Source organism: Chanodichthys erythropterus, chromosome 4 (genome assembly GCF_024489055.1).
Source record: "Chanodichthys erythropterus isolate Z2021 chromosome 4, ASM2448905v1, whole genome shotgun sequence".
Lineage (NCBI taxonomy): Eukaryota > Metazoa > Chordata > Actinopteri > Cypriniformes > Xenocyprididae > Chanodichthys > Chanodichthys erythropterus.
This window is the reverse complement of record NC_090224.1, coordinates 24,799,389-24,822,811: the sequence shown is the minus strand read 5'-3', so window position 1 is coordinate 24,822,811 and position 23,423 is coordinate 24,799,389. Positions and strand designations below refer to the sequence as shown.

Genomic DNA, 23,423 nt, shown 5'->3' with positions numbered 1-23,423 from the left:
CTATTTATTTTCTTGTTGATCATGCTGTTACTCACCAAAGTCTACGGTTATGTCTGGACGGGACATGTTTAAGGTGAACACATTAAGAGGCCAAACTTCCAGTTCATCGTAGACCTGTTAAACAAGAGCAGAACATCATTGTGCTGTGTGATACAGAAAGATTTTTTAAATAACTGTGTAAAACAGAAAACAAACAACTTAGAGCAGTTCGGACCTGCTTAAATTCCAGTCTAGTTTTAGATGGCCAATGTTGGTCTGGTTATTGTTGCAGTCAGTGCTAATACATATAGAGTTTAGCTTGAACAATCTGCTTTATAATGTGTGTTTTAGTCTCACCAGGGTCCTCAGCAGGTCTGTGGGTGATGGAGTGCTTCTCTCCACATCGTGTCCTAAATGTCTCCTCATGTGCAGGCAGTGCAGAGCCGGGTCAAGTTGCTTTACCTAAAAAAAAAACAACAACATCCACTATTATATTCATATGGTGAGCATTATGGAGTAAAGAATGTGTAATGATTTATTGAATGATTTCAAAGCAAATGCATTCTGTGACAAGCTCAAGCTAGTGTGACTTCTTCCTGTCACTCCATGACCTCTGCCACAAGAGTTACAAGAGACCGCAAAGGACAGAAAATTCAAACGCATGAACTTTAGTTGTTGCTGTGTTTCTAGTTATTGCAAATTCAGGTCATTAGCTCTGTGAGAGGCAACTGCTGATATACCTTGCACGCCAATGAGAGAACATCAGAAACCAGAGAGTCTTGTTTGACTGGCACATTGATGACCTGTCTGTCCGGCATGAGCACATAAGCCCGGCTTTCCAGACTGCAGTCCCAAGGATGACCTTCAGGTGGCACTGTTAAATGCAGTTTGGTAAAGACGTCCAGCTTCTGCTGACAAGAGGAAGATGAGAAGAGTAGAAATAAAAAAAAGAACCAAAAGTGAATAAAGTTCTAGTACTGATAGATGGTAGAGTTCAAGTACAGTTCAATATTTTACTCTGTATGTAATATTTGATTGATAATTCACTTTAGATTATATTGGTTGTTTTATATAACTTTCCAGGATTTTTTAATACTGCAAATAGTGAAATCACTACAGTACATCACTCTTTTAATGTATATTGTAATGACTGCTTAATTTCATTGAATGTGCACTTTTAGTGTACTTTAATTTTTTTTTCAATTTTTAACTGTACTTGAAGAATAAATTATATTTAAAATGAATATTATAAAGCATTTAAATACATGAGTCATGAAATAGAAGTTTCAGAAAATATATTAAAGTATATTTTAGTTAACCATATATGCTTGTCAGTACAATCGGTAGTACACTTTAACCATATTTCAAAGATAATATAAGTAATTATGAAATTACATATAAGGATGTACTTAACTCCTACTTAAATTTCAAAAAAGGAAGTTCAATTAATTTAATTTAATATAAATTTAAACTAATAAATTTCCATTTAGGCTAATTGTAAATAACATGCAATTAAATGGTTAGTTCACCCAAAAATTAAAATAACATCATTAATTACTCACCCTCATGTCGTTCTACACCCCTAAGACCTTCGTTCATCTTCGGAACACAAATTAAGATATTTTTTGATGAAATCCGATGGCTCAGTGAGGCCTGCATTTCCAGCAATGACACTTCCTCTCTCAAGACCCATAAAGGTACTAAAAACATATTTAAATCAGTTCATGTGAGTACAGTGGTTCAGTCTTAATATTATAATATTATAAAGCGACGTGAATATTTTTTGTGCGTCAAAAAAACAATATAACAACTTTTAAACTACATCTAGTGATGGCCGATTTCAAAACACTGTTTCGGAGCGTTATGAATCTTTTGTGTCGAATCAGTGATTCAGATCGTGTGTCAAACCATCAAACTGCTGAAATCATGTGACTTTGGTGCTCCGAACCACTGATTCGATTCGTAAGGCTCTGAAGCTTCGTGAAGCAGTATTTTGAAATCGGCCATCACTAGATATAGTTAAAAAGTCATTTTGTTTTTTTGGCACACAAAAAATATTCTCCTTGCTTTATAATGTTAAGATTGAACCACTTTACTCACATGAACTGATTTCACTATGTTTTTAGTACCTTATGGATCTTGAGAGAGGAAATGTCATCGCTGGCGATGCAGGCCTCAGTGAGCCATTGGATTTCATCAAAAATATCTTAATTTGTGTTCTGAAGATGAATAGAGGTCTTACGGGTGTAGAACGACATGAGGGTGAGTAATAAATGACATTATTTTCATTTTTGGGTGAATTAACCCTTTAAGCATTCAAAAACATTACATTCAATTCTCACTTTGATATTTTAAATTATATCATAAGTACCCTTTTTAAAAGCATGTTAAAGATTTGAATGATTTTTCACAGATTTGATTGATTTTCATTCAATTAAGTCAAAACAATGTCAAAAACAGCACCATTTAACAAAATATTTCACTATAAAACAGAAGCTCTTAAATCTTGCACAGGTTTTAAGAAATCTCATCAATCCAAAATCTCACTCTATAAGTTACATTAAACATCAAATATACTAGGAGACTGTAATTTTGTTACTTCACATTGTCATTTTGCTTTCAGTAAGAACAAGTTGTTTGATGCTGGAACACTGTGTTAAATTTACAGCTAGCTTTCACTCCTATGCTTGTCTCTGCTCTTATTCTGAGCCGGCATGCTGGGTTGAAGCCAGGTGCCAGCAACACTAATATGGATCTTCAGCACGTTCCTTATTCTGTGAAAGGGAGAAAGGGGGGTCACGTCCCTTTTCACTGACTCAACTCACACAGCTGTCACAACAACCTGCTGATCTGTTGACATTATGCAGTGCAAACAGATCAGGGGGTGGAGAAACCGCCCGAAATGGGGAGGATCTTTCAGTGTAATTCTATTGTCCTTCAGCAGCAGCCTTAATATAGGGATTTGACAGTGCAAAAGTTGTTAAACAACATAAGATGTTTTAACAAACTTTTGCAAAGCTATTTATGTAGCTTGCTAAGGAAAATCTACTGATAAGATAAAACAACATTCAAGCTACTCTTGTTGAAAAAGCAGTTATTTTAAAAAGCAGCTAATTTAATATATATGTGATGAATTAATCAGAGCCATACCTGTATATATATTTTCTCTGGTACGAAAAACAGTGATGTTTGTTGCATGGACAAAAGTATTAAGAACAACAAAAACAAAAGAATTACAGTGATAATAACACTTTAAAAATTATACACAAGGACTTCTGAAACAGTGATTTTGTACCAATGAGTTTTTACTCTGAGCTATCAAGTGCAAACTTTTAAAAATAGAAACAAAGTGCAAAATACATAATTAGGTGTCACTTGTGGCTGTGACAAAAAGTCTCTTGTGAAAAAGACACATACAGTGCCTTTAAGAGCCTTAAGAGTACTAATTACGGAAATAATATACTTTAAAATAATATATTAAATGTAAACTGAATGTAATGTTTTCTGAAATGCATAACTACATTGTATTATAGTGAAATGAAAATGTATTATAGTTTAAATGTATATTGAATGCAATTATTTGAACTTAAGAGTGCAATTTTGACATGAGTAGTATATCCTTATATGTAACTACAGAATTAATTCTACTGTCTTTGAAATATGGTTAAAGTGTACTGCCGATTGTACTGACAAGCATATATGGTATAAACTATACTTTAAAATATTTTCTGAATCTTGTATTTCATGACTCATGTATTTAAATACTTTATATTATTAAGTTTAAATGTAATATCAATATAAATATAATATTAAAATATTCTACAGTTAAAATCACAAGCAAGTATTTTACATGTGCATTAGTATGTTTGTTAGTATTAGTATGTTCAACATCAAAAGTGTACTTCTTTAAAGCAGATCAAAAGATTATTAAAACACGACTATTTAAAATTTACCTTTAAAATAAATCTTCTAATTTCACATTATTACAAAGTCCACTTTTTAAAAATATACTTAAGAGTGTTAAGAAACAAAATCATGAAAGTGGACTCTTAAGTTAATATTATTTGCAAGTACAGTTTTAAAAAAAAAAAAAAACTTTTTATATTCAAAGCAAGTGCACGCTCAATACTTTTTCACAAAGGCTAACATGGAAGAGGATGTGATTTTCACTTTTTACATTATAATGTGTAGTTATGTTAAAGTGGTGTAATTACCTCTGAGCTGCTTTGCGTGGATGGATGACCAAATGATCCAGAGGAATATCCTTCAAATATCTGCATCACAAACACACATACATACAGAAACATTAAATTCATCTGTGCTCAAAAAAGAAGCATGTTCTGCATCTCTGTGCCTTAATTAGAAGCCATCGATCTGAGGCGCCAGCTTAGATACTATTCTGATTGTAGATCACAGCAGAAATAACCCTGAGGTTTGCTGGGAAATAATGAGAGGTCTGAAAGATGCTAAAATTATAGATCTATAAAAGCTGACGGATGGATCAGCCTTAATCATCAGGGCAGAGTGGGAGACACGGCCTCCCCTCACCCGAAACACCCATGCGTTCTCCTGCTAACATATAAACACTTTGTGTGTGTACACACACATACTTATATGTATATATGGATGTCTATACAAACAGACAATGGTATGGCTTACCCTCTCCAGCTATTGAAAAATCAAAACCTGAAATACCAAAGTTGACATGAGCATTGTTCGAGAGGTGAGGTGCATCACTGTCTGCATAGGCAGCTAGCTACTTTATAAGTTAGTATCCTAACTTAAATGAAACCTCACAACTGAATTAAAACACATTATGAGTAACAGTACAGTTAACATCACGCTAATAGTGCTACTCGTAAAGTGCCCAAGAAACTCAACTTATACTCACAGTTACAAAAGAATCTAATGTTAGCATGGTGCAAAGCTAACAACAAAATACTCTGAATAAACTCAAAACAGACATATAACACAAATATTGGGTAAATGATCCATTTTTATATTAGATGAAAATGCTTTATCTGATAATCGAAACTCAGCAGCCATCTTAAATTCTTTTTTTCACAAAGCTTGTCACAACACATTGTGGACGCAGTGCTCCCTCATGCCATGTCCAAACTAGATGTATTGCAACAAGTTTCCAGTGACAAGCTATTTGTCTGTCCACACTGAACATGAAACTGTAACATTTTGTGGTGCAATCAGAAAAATAACCTATTTTGGACTGGGATTTTATTGGTTGGTTGACTAAGCATGACATCACAAAAACTAAGCAACCAACAAAAATATGTTCTGTTGCTTTTTATGGTCCAACAAAAACTCAGATTTACATGGAAGAAATAGCTTTAAAATCACAAGTGTGGTTAACGTATCTTACAAGGCTAATTTCAATGCCTAAAAATGCTATCTAAATGAGCAGCCACATTAGTGAAAATTCAACTATATTTTGTGACCAAAAAAGGTCTGTAGCGATATATGTAGCACAGTTTACGCATGTCACTTTAAAGGGGACCTATAATGCACCTTTTACAAGATGTAATATAAGTCTCTGGTGTCCCCAGAATGTGTCTGTGAAGTTTCAGCTCAAAATACCCCACAGATCATTTATTAGAGCTTGTCAAATTTGCCCCTATTTGGGTGTGAGCAAAAACATGGCGTTTTGTGTCTGTCCCTTTAAATGTAAATCAGCTGCTGCTCCTGGCCCCCTTTGCAAAAGAGGGTGGAGCTTCAACAGCTCATGTTTAGGTTGCTCAACAACAACAAAGCTGGACAATCTCACGCTGCCAAAATGACGATTGTCAGCCTTACATTGTTCAAATGTAAGGCTGACACTGATGGAGAGACTCAAGTTGAAGTCACAAAATTTCGAATGCATATGGACGTTTCTGTATATAGTTGCTGTGGAGCTGAATCAACTATTCGACTAGCATATGCTGTCATGCTAATCTTTTGTTCAAATCCAGCATTGAATTAAGCCTCGTTTTCGAAGCAGTCCAGAGTAAACTGACGTCATGGCAACAACACCCTACTACAACAACACTTCCTCTTCTCTAAAGCAGCCCATCATGGCCTCACCCCCTTTACTGCATGTTCCCGGGGGACGGTTTATGTAAATTTTGGGGTTTGTGATGTCATCAACCCAGGAAGAAGCTCATTGTAGTCCCTTCCAGCCATTTGTTGTTGTCCTTAAGAAGCAATTTCTGTAAAAGAAAACATCTCCCTTTGCATTGAACTTTGAGCTTCGTAACTTTGCAGATGTTGTTTATGCTCAAACAGCAACATTACACACTAACTAAAATTAAAAAAGTTAAGTCATAATCAAGGACCCCTTTAAAACCAAGCAGCTTTCTGTCGGTCAACGCAGCAAATTTGCAAGACCAACATGAACTCAAGCAAAATCTGTGTGCGGAACTTTTTCACCCTCATGTGAAACCCTCAAACATGCAGATTCCTATTAAAATGACTGGATTTGGCTTGCAAAATTTCACTGATCAACAGTAAATGTGAACGCACCTTAATTTGGCGATAGCATTGCAAGTATATTGAAATATCGCAAATATCGCTAATGTACAAAACGCGATAGGTATAACTCAAATGCTTGCAATAATGTAATGATTTTAATACTTAAAAACATTATGAAAAGTCTACAAGAGGTGGACATCCACGGAACAGTAGCAGTGCCACAACTGAGCCGTTTATCTGGGGGGCAACAACTCTGACTAAAACATCTCACCGCTCTGGAAACAATCACACTGCCCCCTGTAACCCTGCTGAATCACCCAGCATCAGACACTACATCTGTGCAGTGGATGCCTTGTGCTCTCAAATCGTAAGCTCTCTCTCCTCTCAGACTACTCCCAGCTTGCAACAATTAACCTCATGCAGCTTGTGGTAATTCCTGTCTTTGGAATCATGCACTATTAGGGGCTGTTTTGACCAGATTTGGTCCATTTAAGGATGGATCATTATGAGGCTGGAACCGCTGAGCGATTGACTCCGATCTCACATGAGGCTGTCTACATAATCATACATGTGGATTTAGAGCTCATGCTCTCTGTTAACAAAAGCCCTTCAGAGAAGGAATGCTGATCTGGGCTTAATTACAAGAACTGATCCAGAAACAGTATTTCCAAAACAGCCCCAAACCCTTTGACGAGAGAAAGGAACAGGACTGCTGTGTGTTTTCCTGCCATTTGACCTCCAGAGAAAGCTTTGATGAGTGGCTGTTTGTTTTATCCGGCGAGTGTGACAGTGTTTCCCACCCTGACACCTGTGGACGGCATTAACATGCTACTGTGAGACTAAATGAGTAAAACAGGCCAATGTCATAAACGAGTATTCAGTACTGCAGTCATAAACACAGGCCAGTGAACCTCAGAGTAAGACTCCTAATCCAAAAATCACACTTCTTTAAGAACGTATTGATTAATTTTGACACAAATTAAGGGAAACTGTTCCTTTTATTTTTATTTGTCCTAATTAATTGTTATGGTTTGGCAGGTCTCAAAATACTGGGTTCCCAAACTTTCTGGCCAAAGAATTTCCATGATTTTTTCAGTTGTTAATGATAATTTTAATTTTGATTTTATTGCTGACACACTCACAAAGAGTATTTCTAGTCAAAGTTATTACTGTCATTTTTCTCTTTACAATTTGGCTAAAGATTTGTAAAGAGAAGCATAAACACACTTGAGCCCTTTCTTCTTAATATTTCTCAAAAAGAAGTCTATGCTCCTGTTATGGCAGCAATTGTGTATTTAAGCAACAACACTTACCTGGGACAGGGACTGTCTCTTTTCACAGTTGCGTTTGGTCAAACTGTCCAATCCCTTCTGTGAAGAAAACAGTAGTCCTCGTTTGTTCCGCATACCTCGAGGATGAGATCGAGATCGTCTCTTCAGGGTGGCCTCATCACGAGTGCATATCTGCACAAACACAAGCTCATTTAAAACATTTCTCCGAATCTTAATTCTCATCATCTTAATTTAATTTTTGTGGTGTATCTCAAAGGTAGATTGTTTTAATCAGGTCTTTTTTTGGTATTTTACAAAATACCCTCAGAGCATGTGACGGATCCTCACCAGCGCATGAAAGGATGAGACAGAGAAAATTCCCAGACGACCTAACATCATTTTAGATGGGCGTCCAGCAGTGGCTAACAGGCTTTTTGGATTGGGCAGCTCTGTGCCCTGCAGGCTAGTCAGGTAACAGCGCATGCGGAAGAGCTCTAGGTTAAACTTCTCCAGGTTCTGTTCCCATTGCAGGATCTGTGGGTCAGAGATGAAGGAGAGAGAGAAATATAACTGAAATACAATTGAGACATTTTCAGTATTATAGAGTCATAAGCTATGTTTCCACCCAAAGTTGCGAATTTAACTTGTACGCAAAATTGGAATATCGCATAAAACATTTGCGAATAAAGCATTGTTTCCATCCAGTGAGCTGAAGAGAGCAAAATCGTCACTTCTTGATAAACTGGCGCTAAATATCACTAAGAAAAATGGAAGTAGCTGCAGTAGGAGAAGCCACTGTATATAATAATTTCGTATATAATAAATTACTTTCACCTCAGAGCGCACAGACGAAACGCAATAAAGAATAAATCTTGCTTTCGGGGGCGGATACCTGCTGTCTGGGAACAGTTCTGAGACATAATTATACTGAACCACTTTGACGACAGACTTTGCTCAGGCATTTCAGAACAACCAAAACAGCATTTCAGATGCTGTGCAACGAGAGCGGTCTGCCAGTTGGTCCAGTTATGTCGTCCCTTCTTAGAGTCACACATTTATTTTGATGTACATTGAGGAATTTATTCGATAAATCTGTTTCCATCTTAGTTTAGGTGCATGTTTTCTTATTGGATGAGAAGTTCAGACCTCAACTATATGTGGGGATCAGAATATCACAGAGACCAGGGGCCTCATTTATAGAGCATTCGTTCGCACAGATTTGATCTTAGAGTGTGCGTACGCTTAAATCCACGCCAACACTCATATTTATAAAAACGATCTTTGATGTGGAAAAGTGCTTAGCGCCACGTCAAGGTCTGAACAGACGTATGCACTTTTCCTATAAGATTACTGCAGGTTTTTGGGAATCTAAGTTATTCTTGCAGCTCGCCATTCTAAATGAAAGGATTTGGGCGATGACTGGTGATCTTTTATATGTAAATGACATTAATTAGATTGTCGTTTACAACGCAGAGAACTGAAACCATTCAGCTGCGAGCAAGTTCAAGATCATTTGCGATTTATAGATTTCACATCTGAAAGAGAGGCGTACCTTTGTTTTCTGTGTGTACATTCATTCTATGAATCACATCTACATACATCTGAGAAATTATCGTAAGATCAAAGTTAGGATGGTTTATGCACAACATTTTATAAATGAGACCCCTGGCCTGGGCTCTTTTGACATGTGCAGTCTCCCAAACTACCAGGACACCCAAACTTGCCCTAGCAACACCCAGTACACAGTAGTTATGACCTAACAGCCACCAAGAACATCCTAGCAACCATCTAGCAATAGGAATCCCTAGGAATCACACAGAATATTCTTAGCAAAGTAATGCTCTGACAACAAACCACAAAACCCATAGCACCTTGGCGGTGACTTTTGTATGGATAAAGCACCACTTATATTTTCTTTAGAAAACATAAAATCTAGTAAATGTAAATAATGTGAATCACAGCAGGACATGAGTAGGGGTTTCAGGTTTTAATGCATGTACCATATACTCAGATACACTAAATGTACTGTGGTGTGGTTTTTATTCAAACACAGACATCAATGAGTTAATTGCCCAATTTAGAAAACCACACTTCTGAACTACTTGGTTTGGCTTTTAATCTTTTAAAACAAACCACACACATATGCATAAACATCCACACACACATATCCGTTTTGTTCCTTACCTGGCTCTCAATAGCCTTCCTGTTCTTCTGGTCACTGATGACAGACAGCTGTAGCTCTGCCATCTTCTTCATTTTGCCATCCATGTCGATCTTCTGCAGGAGAGCTCTGCTTTGACTCTTCAGCAAACGTAGAGTGTCTTCCTTCCCCTGACGCTTAGCTAAATTTGATGCACTGGCAGAATGGATGGCTGTCACCCAGTTCTCCAGGTCTGTTTGGTTTGCAGCCTGCAGGTAAGAGGTTAGAAGTAAAAGACAACATGCATCCAAGAGTCTACAATGTGTAAATGGTGTACAGTGTAATATATTATATGATAAATGGCAACATACCTGAAAGAGATAGACGTCTCCATAGGCATTGCTGAGGCAGAAGACATTCTCTTTTTTGGGATGCTCAGGAACTGCCTGCACAATACTGTCCTCAGCAAGCACTGCGTAATGTGGTGTGCATTCCTGCTCTGGGGAGGTCTTTCCATTGGATTCACCTAACAAAAGTGTACAGCCTATAGGAGACAGGAAAACAATCTGAGATAGAGCTTCTATAAAGAGGACATTACAAGCACATTTTTAAGACTGAGGCCTGAAAGTTATTAAAATTTTTAATTTGAACTGGCCTTGCATTTTTTACTTGCTGGAAATTCAGCATTAGTATGAATCCCCTGCTGAGAAATCCAGCATAAATCCAAGCTGATTTATGCTGGTTAGTGCTGGTCTAGCTGGTGGACCAGCATAATCATGCTGTTCTCAAGCAAAACTGAACTGGTGTAGCTGGTCCACCAGCACTCTCACTTTCCATACAGGGGACCAATAAACCAGCAACCAGCATCCCATGCTGGACCAAGCATGCAAAACATACCTTATGCTGGTGACCAGCAATGCTGGATTTCTCAGCAGTGTCTGCATTTACTGTCCGCTTGTTCTCAAGACTACCATCTTACCTTTGAGCGTGACCCAATACTGCTTCCACTTGCGTCTTGCTACCAGCTCCAGTTTGCGGTCCTTGTGGAGGGTAATGAGGGGCTTAAAAGCCAGCCAACCAGCCCTCCGCACAACACCTTGCTCCTTCTCAAACAGGAAGTCCATTTGCTCCAAGGAGCCCATTGAGCCACTGCTGCTCTCCCCTTCACATTCCCAGACCTGGGGTCCATCAGCAGTTCCACTGCCACTGCCAGTCTCCAGGCCCTGCATAAAGTTCTCGTAGATGTTCTGCCTCAGGACCGCACCCTGGTTCTGATGTCCAAATTGGCCCGTTAACGACCCAGAGCAGTCCAACTTTGTCTGGGAGGACATTGGATTCCAAAATGGACTGGATTCCTCTAGCGTGCCCCCAGCTCCACAGTTGAAAACCTCTGTAAAGTCCACAGTACTTTGTTCCTGAGGTTCCTGAGGTACATGAAGTGAAAAGAGGATGAGAAATGTACTTAACATACTTGTCTTACAAAACTGACACAATGTTGTGAAGCTTTCACACCCTTCCTCTGTCTTTACTATTAACAACCCTGTTATCTATAAACGTTTTACAGGATTGAAAAAAGTCAACTACAACTAGAACACCCAAAACATTGAATAGGAGATGGAATTTTAATATGATAACATCAGCATTATTATTTCAGAGTCAAACAGGAAGGTCTGCTATGCTGACAGACATACGCTAATGCCCAATACACCAGAAAAGTAATTTTCTCACCTGCAGCCTCCGCTTCTTCCTACTCAGACTTCCCGTCCAATCGCTGAGGCGGCGGATGCGACTTTTGAGTGAGTCCTTCCTTGTGTTCCCATCAGGAACTGCTTTTCTGCATGGTAGGGTATGTGAGGTGTAATGCTGGGTTTCCTGACTCTCGTCTTGGGAGTTCGCATCCAGGGAAGAGGTCAGTGAGGCTTGGAGGTGAGGAGTGTGCTCTAGTTGATCCGCCGCTAGGATGCCCACGGTAGGGAATGGCACAGTCATGTTGGGATTTGTGTATAGGTCAGATAATCCATTATGTTCTAAATGAAGGAGCACAGAGTCTCCAATACCACTGTCCCCCTCAGCGTGGTTGGTATTGTACCCATTACTATAGGAATCACTGCTTGCGTACTGACTCCCATGAGCTGTGGTTTGGCAGGTGAGGCTACCCATATGGTTCTCAGACTGCTCTGTAGTGTAACCACTAATACATCCAAGGTCCACTGTACGTGTGGATGAGAGTGTGGTATATCCACTACTGTTGTCTGAAGGCTGGCTGGTGGTGAAGACGTTGTCACACAGATCTGTCCCATTCCCCCAGGGTGAGTCATACCATGAGCCCTCAGAACTAAGAGAGCTACCATTACTGGCCCTTTGGGTAGCATCAACAGGTCCATTGAGACAACTGCCAAGTGACAGCTCAACATCCGGATCCCTCCGTGCATTAGTAAACTCTACCCTCAGACTTCCACCCTCACGAAAAAGAACTTTGGGACTGCTCTTACTCTCTTTAAGCTCAGAACTGGGGCTCCTCATAGGGGCCTGGAGGCCTCCAGTCTGTTGTCTGCAGCCTACAAAGAAACCATTTCCCTGGAATAAAACGTCTTGGTGGTTCTCTGCACATATTTTATCACTAGATCTCCCCTTAATGCAGTCATAATGGCGGGAGATGTAAGGTTGGCTATTCTTGTGTGGTGAAAAAACATTTTTGGCCTTGTATCCAGACGTGCTCTCAGAGTTCCTCCACCAAGAGTGCGGGGACAGTACCTCCTCTTTAGAGGTGTTAGGCTTCAGGGAGCTAGATTTTCCCTTACCAGGGATGATGAAACTGCTGTACTGACTATCTGTATTTCCCATTCTGATCTGTGAGGAAAATGGTAACAAAACATCAAGCTCACAGTTAAGTATCCCATCCATCCATCTTCCTACCTAACTCCATATATTTATACATCTGTCTAATCCGACTACATTTGTCTATCCATCCACCTATCCACCTAACCACCCATCCACACACCTACACACAAACACACACACATTAAAAACAACAGCATTGTATAGTAATAGAGTTTTTTACCTGTTGTAATGCCACTTGTCAAAGCACACAAAGATATTCCTTCATATTCTTTTAGACGTATTCCTTTGCAGTGGTCATCCTCTTTTCCTAATGTTCTCTATGGTTGACTTCTCTCTGCTCCTGCCTGGTGCAGCATCTGAGTCTTACTGAGATCCTCTTCCCTTTACTGTCTCTCTACCACAGCTGTTCCCCTCTCTCTCCATCGCTCATCTGTGGAGAAACAGAGGAAGGGAGGGGCATGTGTCAGTAACACACAGTCGGCTCTTATGTGCACAGTCTGCAGTGGGAAGCCCCACTCCAACCCCCAACCCCAAATCTAAACAGACCTCATGCTTCTGTCCTGCTGCCACATTCCATGACGTAGCGCTGCAAGCTTTTACAAGGGCAGACTTCATACAACCTCACTGTTTATTTTCAGGCAACGAAATTCCTCACAATTTTCTTTATTTTTTTGTCTGAACCATAATGGTTGAGTAACTCAATCCCTCCAAGCAACATGTTTGGACAGAATATGTTTGTGGTGGCATTGTTATGCCTTAAAGCCAAAAGAGGATTTGGAAAAGATCCATACTGAGCATTTTATTAGTGGCAGGATGAAGTGCTCCTGGCTGCTTGGGAATTCTCATATCCTGTGAACGTTATCGAAGGGTTAAGGGTGAGATGGAACTTTGGGGTGCCAGAGCAGCTTGATATGGATATGGGGGTTTGGGGGAGGGACTATAAACACCCCACCCTAACCATGACCTCTAACCCTGGAGTGAGCACTGAATGCCGCTAACACCATCTTCTTTCACACGACCAAGCTTCAATGAAGCAAGGAACAGTGAGCTTGAGATGCAGCAGGGAGGCGGACGGCTGCTTCATTATGATAAGTACCAGCAGGCGGTGTGATGTTATGCTTCGAACACTGCGGCTTTTTAAGACATGGAACACAGAAGCAGCCAATGTGCTTTGTCGGTTCCAGACGCCGGGCTGCAGAGGGCTGAACCAGGGTATTGTGGGATGTGTGTCCTGTCCCATTCAGAAAAGATGATCTGAATGGCAGTCGCTCACATTGTGAGCTTCTTTGTGCATCTTACTGGCCATCTGCTGCCCTAAGAAGTGAGATCAGTCACCCTCGACCCGCGCAATTCAGTCATTCCAAAAAGAAGCACAAGACTGTGCAGTGCCAAACTTTACTAGAAATCAACAGGCTGAGCCAAGAGCGGCTATGTGATAAGTACAAGGAACTTGTTGAAGGATGCATGTGTGTGTTTTGATATGTATAGGTATTTTCCATCTGCTCTTGACACAAAGCCTCACCTTTCGTGAATTAAAAGGCAGGCATATGTCTGCCACTTCTCATTCGTAGCTGTGCTGTTGTTTGACTTGTAATATTTCCCACTAATCATATACTGCTTTTATGATACTTTTTTGATTATTGTAAGAAAAATGCTCCATGGACATTAATGACACCTCAAATCTTGTGACTTTTTTGCTATAAATTTTTCCCACTTAATGATCCGATTTTTATCTGGTGTACAATAAAACAGGTTAAAAAAAATCCCTTAGACCTACACCGAAAGAGGGACATAAGCCATATCTACAATATCACTTGGGGTAGGCTCTTTTTACTTTGCCAGCATGCAAACACCCAGAACACCCCAGAGATTTGCACGGGCAAGGTCGACTCACATTTAATTCAGGAACTATTAAAGTTTACTTACAAGTTAAAGCGGGACAGTTTTATTGATTTATTGTTTTCATTTTAAAGGTTTCCAGGTGCACCTACACATAAGACACACAGTGAATACAGTCTTGCTGCTCCAAACCAATAAGCAATCACAGTTCTGCAGCCTGATATAAAACACATGCACATCTACACACACATTATACCCAGCAAACAGTGATTATGTCTGCCTGGCTCTAAGAATGAAGGCATTATAAAAGTATGTATTTTTTTAAAGGACAACTCCAAGCGGTTTTGGGAGGGGTGGTTTTGGGTGGTAGAGGCAGCTGGCCGCCTGGAAGACCATCATGACTGAGCCTCTTGTTTGACCCAGCATGCCATAACTACCAGCACACCACGTTTAAGACAAACTACCACACCAAAGACAACACAGAGCACCAAGAAAAGGGAGAGGGGGAGAGAGAGACCATTGTTGGTTCCAGGTGTAAGGGTGTGATCGCTTGATAAAAGTAATGGGTTGAATCAAAGGAACAGACAGGAAGTGTGGGGTTGCCACACACTTTGTTTGATTCCAAGATGATTTTCTGGAACATAGCGGTAATTCTTGGCTCATGGCAGAGTAACTGTTGTGACAAAGAAATGTGCTTAATTTTACTGAATGTGCACTTATGGTGTACTTTAAATATTAAAAGGATATTTAAAAAATGTATTTGCAGATAGATATAATATTAATGCAATAAAAGGCCACTTAAGTGTACTTTTAAGAGAGTATACTTTCATGACTGTTTCATTACACACTTTTAAAAAAGTGAACTGTGTAATGTCGAACTAAGACTCCTCTGGCCCTCTTCGGTCATTTTTGACCGACAAATTTTATATTTTGAAATGTTAAAAATCGTAACTTCATCGGAATGAGATGACACTTGGTGACTTTTGTCGCATTAGCAATATGAACACAAAAAAATCAAGGACATGATTCAGACATGTTAAAGGGTCAAAAAAAAAAAAAAAGTCACACTTACCTTCTTTGTGGTCAAAAATGACCGTCATAGGAAATGAATGGGAAATATGAAATAATATGAAAACTCAGAGAATCTTTAGTTGGTACAAACTACAAATCAGCCACTGTGCAGAAAAAAAAAAGCAATGAAGGGGTGACACTCCTAAATGCCAAGAGTGCAAAATAGACACCCCCACCCCAAACACGCACATACTGTATATGAACTAGCACAACTATAACACAGAGCAAGTTTATACAAATGTGTGAAATAAAATCTATAATTCAGCCACAAAGCAGTAAAAAAAACAACAGCAAGAAAGAGGTTATACTCAAAAACGGAGAGTACAAAACAGAAACACCCACTAAAACACACACTCACTCACACACATACATTCACAGACACAAACACACACACAACACACCATTATACACACACAAATGAACCGGTGTGGCTGCAACAATATGTTAAAATTGAGCCTAAACTCAAAGAGGTTAATTGAAATCAGATCAGACCCAGATTTATTAAGCTGTTATAAAACACACCTGTTCAGTTTTGTTATATTTTCATTGTATTTTGATGTTATGTTTAACAAAATGCTGTGACTATTAATGCAAAAACCGACACTTCAAATCAAAATTTCAAACCAAAAAAATCTAAACCTTGACCAATAGTCTTTGAGAATGGTTAAGTATGAATCCAAATACAAAATGTAATAAAAATAATTATCTGTGTCTAAAAACCACTAGAGAATTTATAAGCCACTTTATATAGAACTATATAGGAATCTAGTGGTTACACCATGGCATTACATAAGTTTTTCTTTTTTTATCCCCACCAGATGTCGCTAATCTACCTGTGAGAAAAAAAAAAGGATTTTAAATGCCTTGTCTCTATTTTAACATGGAATACTGCATTAATTGATAAATAATTTAAAAAAAAATGTTAGAAAAAAATGTGTATTATTTTCAATGGGGAAAAATAGCTAATAAAAATTGTATAAATATTACATAGTATCATAAAATACCCTCGAAATTTTATATAATAATAAAAAAAATATTATTGAACAAAAATATATTACATTGGTTTTCCTGAAGACCAAAAAAAGTTACATTTCAAGACTTCGGTCACTTTTGACCATAAAGAAGGCAAGTGTGACTCCTAAATGAAAGAGGGCCAGAGGGTATAAAAGGATATTTTAAATCATTACGTTTTAATACATTTTTGTTGTGCTTTAAAGAAGTACACTTATTTTGATGTGTTGATTAACATACTAAAGCACATGTAAAGTACTTGATTATAATTTTAACTTTAGTGTGTCATTCAGTATTACATTTAAAGTTATTTGGTCTTATTTGTTAACATTAGTTAATGTATTAACTAACATGCAATTAAGTATCCGAAAACATATTCATTTTGCACTAAATATTAAATATATTGGTTATTATAAACTATATAATTTCCATAATAAGTAGGCTACTCTTTTTTTAAAAATGCTAAAGTGTACTTCTTTTTCACAAGGGAACTCATAGCATAATTCAATACTAGGCAATACAGGAAATCGCTTTTCAATTTGCGTTGGCTGCTGTTATGTCAACAATAACTGATGATAAAATGTGATGGGCTAAGGTCTGTGTGCTATCAGACATAGCATTTACGCAACACAGCACCACCATCAATACTAACTGAATATACTCTGTAACAGTACATCAAACTGCCAGTTTCCAGTAAACTGTGTATACTGGCGCTAGACAGCGGCCCATTCAAAAGCAATTTGTGAGAATACTGTGCAAAAGTGATGCTGGCAGTTTCCATGAGAGATTTTGCTGATGTCAGACTGGTAAAACTTTGTTTAGCTTTGAAGTTAAATGTTCACTAAATCATTTACATTTTAAGAACACAATGTGAATGGTGCTTGGCCTTGCAAAACTCGCCATCATGTGTCACAAACCCTGCTCACGACTCTTGTTTTGTGTTTCTGTTTTGTCTCCTGTTTATCTTGTAGTCGGTTTGTAGTTTTCTTTGTTGATTTGTTTCATTAATTGTTCCCAGGTGTTTAAGCTTGTGTGCCCTTAATCCCTGTCTGTATTTACAGTAAGTCCTTGTGTTTTCCTTGTTCAGTGTCTGGTGTTGTCCTTTATGGATGTATTGCGTGCATTTAGTTTACATCACATTCATGAACCCTGCTACTGCTAGTCACAGCAGGTGGCATTAGGTGGAGGGACATTCTAATTATAGAGAGCACCTGATTGGACAAAAAAAAAATTAAAAAAAATGGATGCACTCATGAGTGCAAATGTCATCACTATTTTTGCTCTGATTTCCTGGAAGGGAAAGGAAAAGACTGCATAAAAGTGCAAAAAGTTATTGTCTATTTTTAAGTGTACTCTAGTATATAAATGTTCTCAAAGCTATAACAGACAAGGGCTAAACACCACTCCATTTCTTTGATTAATTATTTTGAAAAATGCTTTAGAGGCTACAATCAAAAAGAAATAAAAAAGAAATAAGTGATAGAAGGTGTGTTGCATGCCTTTTCCTGACAGGAAAGCACTTGTGTGCGTCACAGAACAATCCAGAACGGAAGGAAAGCGCTGCAGGCCACTGTGATGTATAGCTCACAGGAAAACTGTGCTGAAAGGGGGTAGATATGGACCGAGGGCAAGGTCTGTGTGCACTGGGCCATTTCTCATGGGAAAATGCAGGGATGACTGGATTAAACAGGTCTGGAGGGAACAGCACTAGGACAGAGGAAGCGTGGCTGGATCTGTTTCCTCCCTGTTCCTGAGACAGACTCTTATAGTGCGCTTGTGGGCAGAAAGGCAGAGCCTTACATAGGGTCAGCGCTGGAATGGGAGAGTTCTTCCATCTGCTTCCACTGTTCTTTTGCTTTGTAATGTGCAATCATCCCTTAAAACCAACCAAACTGAATGTATGTGGTTTTGCTTTATCTTTTCTAAATTGTATGACTTGCTTGATTTCTTGTGGGTATCTTCTTTTGAAGCAAGTCAGTCCAAACGGCACCATATTGTATCGCTCCCTGGCAGCTACTTGCTACTTGGTGAAAAACTGAAATCTTTCAGAAAGACTGAAATCTCCAAAACCGTCAAGATTATATTTCAGTAATATGTTTTAATTCAGCGTCATCAATTTTGTTTATTTAGCTCAAATTAGACACATATAACAGAAATAATATACTTGAAAAGAATATACTTAAAGGGGTCCTTGATTATTTTTTTACTTTAGTTAGTGTGTAATGTTGCTGTTTGAACATAAACAACATCTGCAAAGTTACGATGCTCAAAGTTCAATGCAAAGTGAGATATTTTCTTTCACAGAAATTGCTTTTAAGGACTACAACAAACAGCAGTTGGTGACTACGAAAAGCTTCTTCCTGGGTTGATGACATCACAACCCCCAAAATTTACATAAACCCTGCCCCCGGGAACATGCAACAGAGTAAGAGTTGTTGTAGTAGAGTGTTGTTGCCATGCCACCATTTTACACCGGACTGCTTCACAAACAAGGGTCGATTAAACGCTAGATTCGCACAAAAGATTAACATGGCGGCACATGCTAGTTGATGAGTTGAATCGATTCCACAGTAACTATATAAATGTATCCACTAACCATTCAGAAACGTCCAGTTGCATTCTAAAAGTTGTAATTTCTTCCTGAGTTTCTCCATCAGTGTCTGACTCCGGTTTGCTTTTTTCACCCACTTAAGCAGGACTTAATAAGTAATTTCATAATTATTTTATTATCTTTGAAAATTCGGGGTTGTTTCAACCCATGTTTGGGTAAAATATGGACAAACCCAACTGTTGGGTTTAAAAATGTAATTAAAATTTAAACCAATGGTTGGGTTAGTCCATATTTGACCCAAATGTGGGTTGAAACAACCCAGCATTTGTGTACTGACAAGCATTTATGGTAAACTAAAATATACTTTAATGTAATTTTTTTAAAACATGTCTAATTATCTATATGTCATGTATTTAAATATATTTATAATTATAGTTTAGACATTTAAAATACACTATATTGCCAAACATTTTGGGATGCCTGCCTTTTCGTGCACATGAAATTTAATGACATCCCATTCTTAATCCGTAGGGTTTAATATGGAGTTGGCCCACCCTTTGCAGCTATAACAGCCTCAACTCTTCTGGGAAGGCTTTTCACAAGGTTAAGGAGTGTGTTTATAGGAATTTTTGACCATTCTTCTAGAAGCACATTTGTGAGGTCAGGCAGTGATGTTGCCTGGCTCACAGTCTCCGCTCTAATTCATCCCAAAAGTGTTCTATCGGGTTGAGGTCAGGACTCTGTGCAGGCCAGTCAAGTTCCTCCACACCAAACTCGCTCATCCATGTCTTTATGGACCTTGCTTTGTGCACTGGTGCGCAGTCATGTTGGAACAGGAAGGGGCCATCCTCAAACTGTTCCCACAAAGTTGGGAGCATGAAGTTGCTGAAGCATTAAGAGTTCCTTTCACTGGAACTAAGGGGAACTAAAAACAACCCCACACCAACACCCCCCTCCACCAAACTTTACACTTGGCACAATGCAGTCAGACAAGTACCGTTCTCCTGGCGACCGCCAAACCCAAACTCGTCCATCGGATTGCCAGACAGAGAAGTGTGATTCGTCACTCCAGAGAACACGTCTCCACTGCTCTAGAGTCCAGTAGTGGCGTGCTTTACATCACTGCATCCGACGCTTTGCATTGCACTTGTTGAGGTAAGGCTTGGATGCAGCTGCTCGGCCATGGAAACCCATTCCATGAAGCTCTCTACGCACTGCTCTTGAGCTAATCTGAAGGCCACACAAAGTTTGGAGGTCTGTAGCTATTGACTCTGCATAAAGTTGGCGACTTCTGCACACTGTGCGCCTCAGCATGCGTTGACCCCGCTCTGTGATTTTTTTATGTGGCCTACCACTTCATGGCTGAGTTGCTGTTGTTCCCAATTGCTTCCACTTTGTTATAATACCACTAACAGTTGACTGTGGAATATTTAGTAGTGAGATAATTTCACAAATGGGCTTATTGCACAGGTGGCAACCTATCACAGTACCATGCTTGAATTCGCTGAGCTCCTGAGAGCGACCCATTCTTTCACAAATGTTTGTAGAAGCAGTCTGCATGCCTAGTGCTTAATTTTATACACCTGTGGCCATGGAAGTGATTGGAACACCTGAATTCAATGATTTGGAGTGGTGTCCCAATACTTTTGGCAATATAGTGTATATTAACTTTAAATAAAATATTAAATAACTTATGTTAAAATATTTATCAAAATTAATTGTACTTTAAAGCACAGCAAAAGATTATTAAAACATAATGATTTAACACATACTTTAAAGTAACTTAATTGACTTTGGAAAGTTGAATTTTGAAAAGTGTACTTAAAAATATGAAAGTATGCTCTCTTAAAGTATACTAAAGTGACCTTTTATTTAATTAATTTTATATCTGAAAGTACAGTTTTTTATGCTTGTAATATTTATAATGCACTAAATGTGCACATTAAATACAGTTAAGTGCACTTCTTTTTTCAAAAGTTAGAGACTTGGAGATTTTTCCAAGTCTCAAGAGATGCATACATAAAAAATGGCAAAGTTAGCAGAAGCAATAAGACAGCTGGTTTGTTCTGTGTTTTTTTTTTTTTTTTTTTTTGAGTATTCTAATGTTTTTACATTACAATTTTACACTGCGAGGCTGTATTCATTGGGTCTGTATGCTTTTCTCTGGAGGACTAACATTTGGCCACTGCCATGTTTTAGCACCTGACTCCCACCAGCAAACCACACAAACACACAGTTGCTGCCCACTAATGGGCAGGATGCTGTGGTTACACCTAAGCCCGAGTAAACACAGCAATCCTACACCATAAAACACACCGAAACACAATTCCTAAGCGCTGCAGTGAAACTGAACACATAAAATCAATACAGCTCCAATTGCATCTTCAATAAATTCCAAGTTTTTAATTCCACTAGTATTGAAATTAGACAAACTGGAATTTTTCAGGAAATAAACATAGTTAAAATGTATAGTATACAGTAATGTGATGGGAATAGCCTTGCCAAAGACTCTTAAAGAAAATATACATGCTTGGTTTTCATTGTTTGTTTCAGAGTCCAAGCCTTAAGTCCTTTTTACAGCTGATATCAACATCCCTCTCAGGGGATCTGATCATAATTGATCAGGTGAGACACATCGCCATTTACACCAGTAAAATGCATCTCAAATTTGTCTCCTTGTGATCATTGTGATGACATTTCAAAGAGGTCTCTGATTTCATGAGAACATACATCATTTACTTTAGTGTATTGGTGCATGTTTTAAAGGTCAAACATAAACAAAACAAAAAACACATTTCTAAATACAGTATTCAAAATGTTATTCTCCCACAACTGCTTTGACAGTGCACATTCTTATTTTAGTCTTGTATTAAAGGTGCCACCGAATTGAAAATTGAATTTACCTCGGCATAGTTGAATAACAAGAGTTCAGTACATGGAAATGACATACAGTGAGTCTCAAACTCCATTGTTTCCTCCTTCTTATATAAATCTCATTTGTTTAAAAGACCTCCGAAAAACAGACGAATCTCAACAAAACGTAACAGTCGGGATCATTAATATGTACGCCCCCAATATTTGCATATGCCAGCCCATGTTCAAGGCATTAGACAGCGGCAGCCAGTATTAACGTCTGGATGTGCACAGCTGAATCATCAGACTAGGTAAGCAAGCAAGGACAACAGCAAAAAATGGCAGATGGAGCGATAATAACTGACATGATCAATGATAACATGATATTTTTAGTGATATTTGTAAATTGTGTTTCTAAATGTTTCGTTAGCATGCTGCTAATGTACTGTTAAATGTGGTTAGAGTTACCATCGTTTCTTACTGTATTCACGGAGACAAGAGCCGTCGCTATTTTCATTTTTAAACACTTGCAGTCTGTATAATGCATAAACATTCTTTATAAATCTCTCCAACAGTGTAGCATTAGCCGTTAGCCACGGAGCACTATCAAACTCATTCAGAATCAAATGTAAACATCCAAATAAATACCATACTTACGCGATTAGACATGCTGCATTACGAACACTTTGTAAAGATCCATCTTGAGGGTTATATTAGCTGTGTGAACTGTGTTTATGAAGCGATAGAGTCGAGAGCTCGGGAGGGGGCGAAGCCTGAATCGGCACATTTCTAATTATGCCTCAAAATAGGCAGTTAAAAAAATTAATTTAAAAAAATCTATGGGGTATTTTGAGCTGCAACTTCACAGACACATTCAGGGGACACCTTAGACTTATATTACATCTTGTAAAAAAACGTTCAATGGCACCTTTAACTGAACTTTGTATGTGCTTCACATAATCTGCCATTACATGTTGATTCTCTGAACTCTGTGATCTGCTCTCCCAAATTTCCCAAATCAATTGTACACTTATTTTCTTGTAAAGTTACACAGTTTAAAACCTACATCTTTGCACAATTCATAACTGACAGGTGAGTCAAGTTGTTCTTACACTGCAATGATTTATAATGGTTTGGAGATGAGTTGATTCTTTTGCTGTGCAAAGCACTGGTACCTTTGGAAATACAAAACTGTTTAATGTGACTAAGTTTGTCCATGCTTTTAATAGATAAAGCATAGCATTGCATAACACCAACGCCAGATTTCACCAAGGTAAGGAACTGAACTGCCCATTCACTTCAATGATAAAATACCAGCCTGCCAAGTATTTCTCTCTCATATTCACAAAGAAAAGAGTTGTTTCCTTTGACCTTACACTGTTCTTGAGCCATTTCCTGCCAGTGG

The 23,423-nt window shown here is 38.4% G+C and overlaps 1 protein-coding gene across 2 annotated transcripts in view; it reads right to left on the bottom strand.

Moving 5' to 3' along the window:
* LOC137019308 (rho guanine nucleotide exchange factor TIAM2) overlaps window positions 1-23,423 on the bottom strand; it is a 57,008-nt gene that overhangs the window by 17,175 nt on the left and 16,410 nt on the right. Inside the window, exons 2-12 of one of the 2 annotated variants that reach the window (XM_067384621.1) lie at window positions 12,914-13,123; window positions 11,581-12,702; window positions 10,832-11,276; window positions 10,224-10,396; window positions 9,897-10,121; window positions 8,061-8,246; window positions 7,755-7,904; window positions 4,194-4,253; window positions 720-890; window positions 337-441; window positions 36-114 (exon numbers count right to left, since the gene is read on the bottom strand). In XM_067384621.1, the coding sequence (XP_067240722.1) occupies window positions 36-114; window positions 337-441; window positions 720-890; window positions 4,194-4,253; window positions 7,755-7,904; window positions 8,061-8,246; window positions 9,897-10,121; window positions 10,224-10,396; window positions 10,832-11,276; window positions 11,581-12,696 (2,710 nt within the window). In that variant the 5' untranslated portion in view covers window positions 12,697-12,702; window positions 12,914-13,123. The remainder of the gene's footprint in view (window positions 1-35; window positions 115-336; window positions 442-719; window positions 891-4,193; window positions 4,254-7,754; window positions 7,905-8,060; window positions 8,247-9,896; window positions 10,122-10,223; window positions 10,397-10,831; window positions 11,277-11,580; window positions 12,703-12,913; window positions 13,124-23,423) is intronic. The other variant, XM_067384622.1, reaches the window with a different exon arrangement.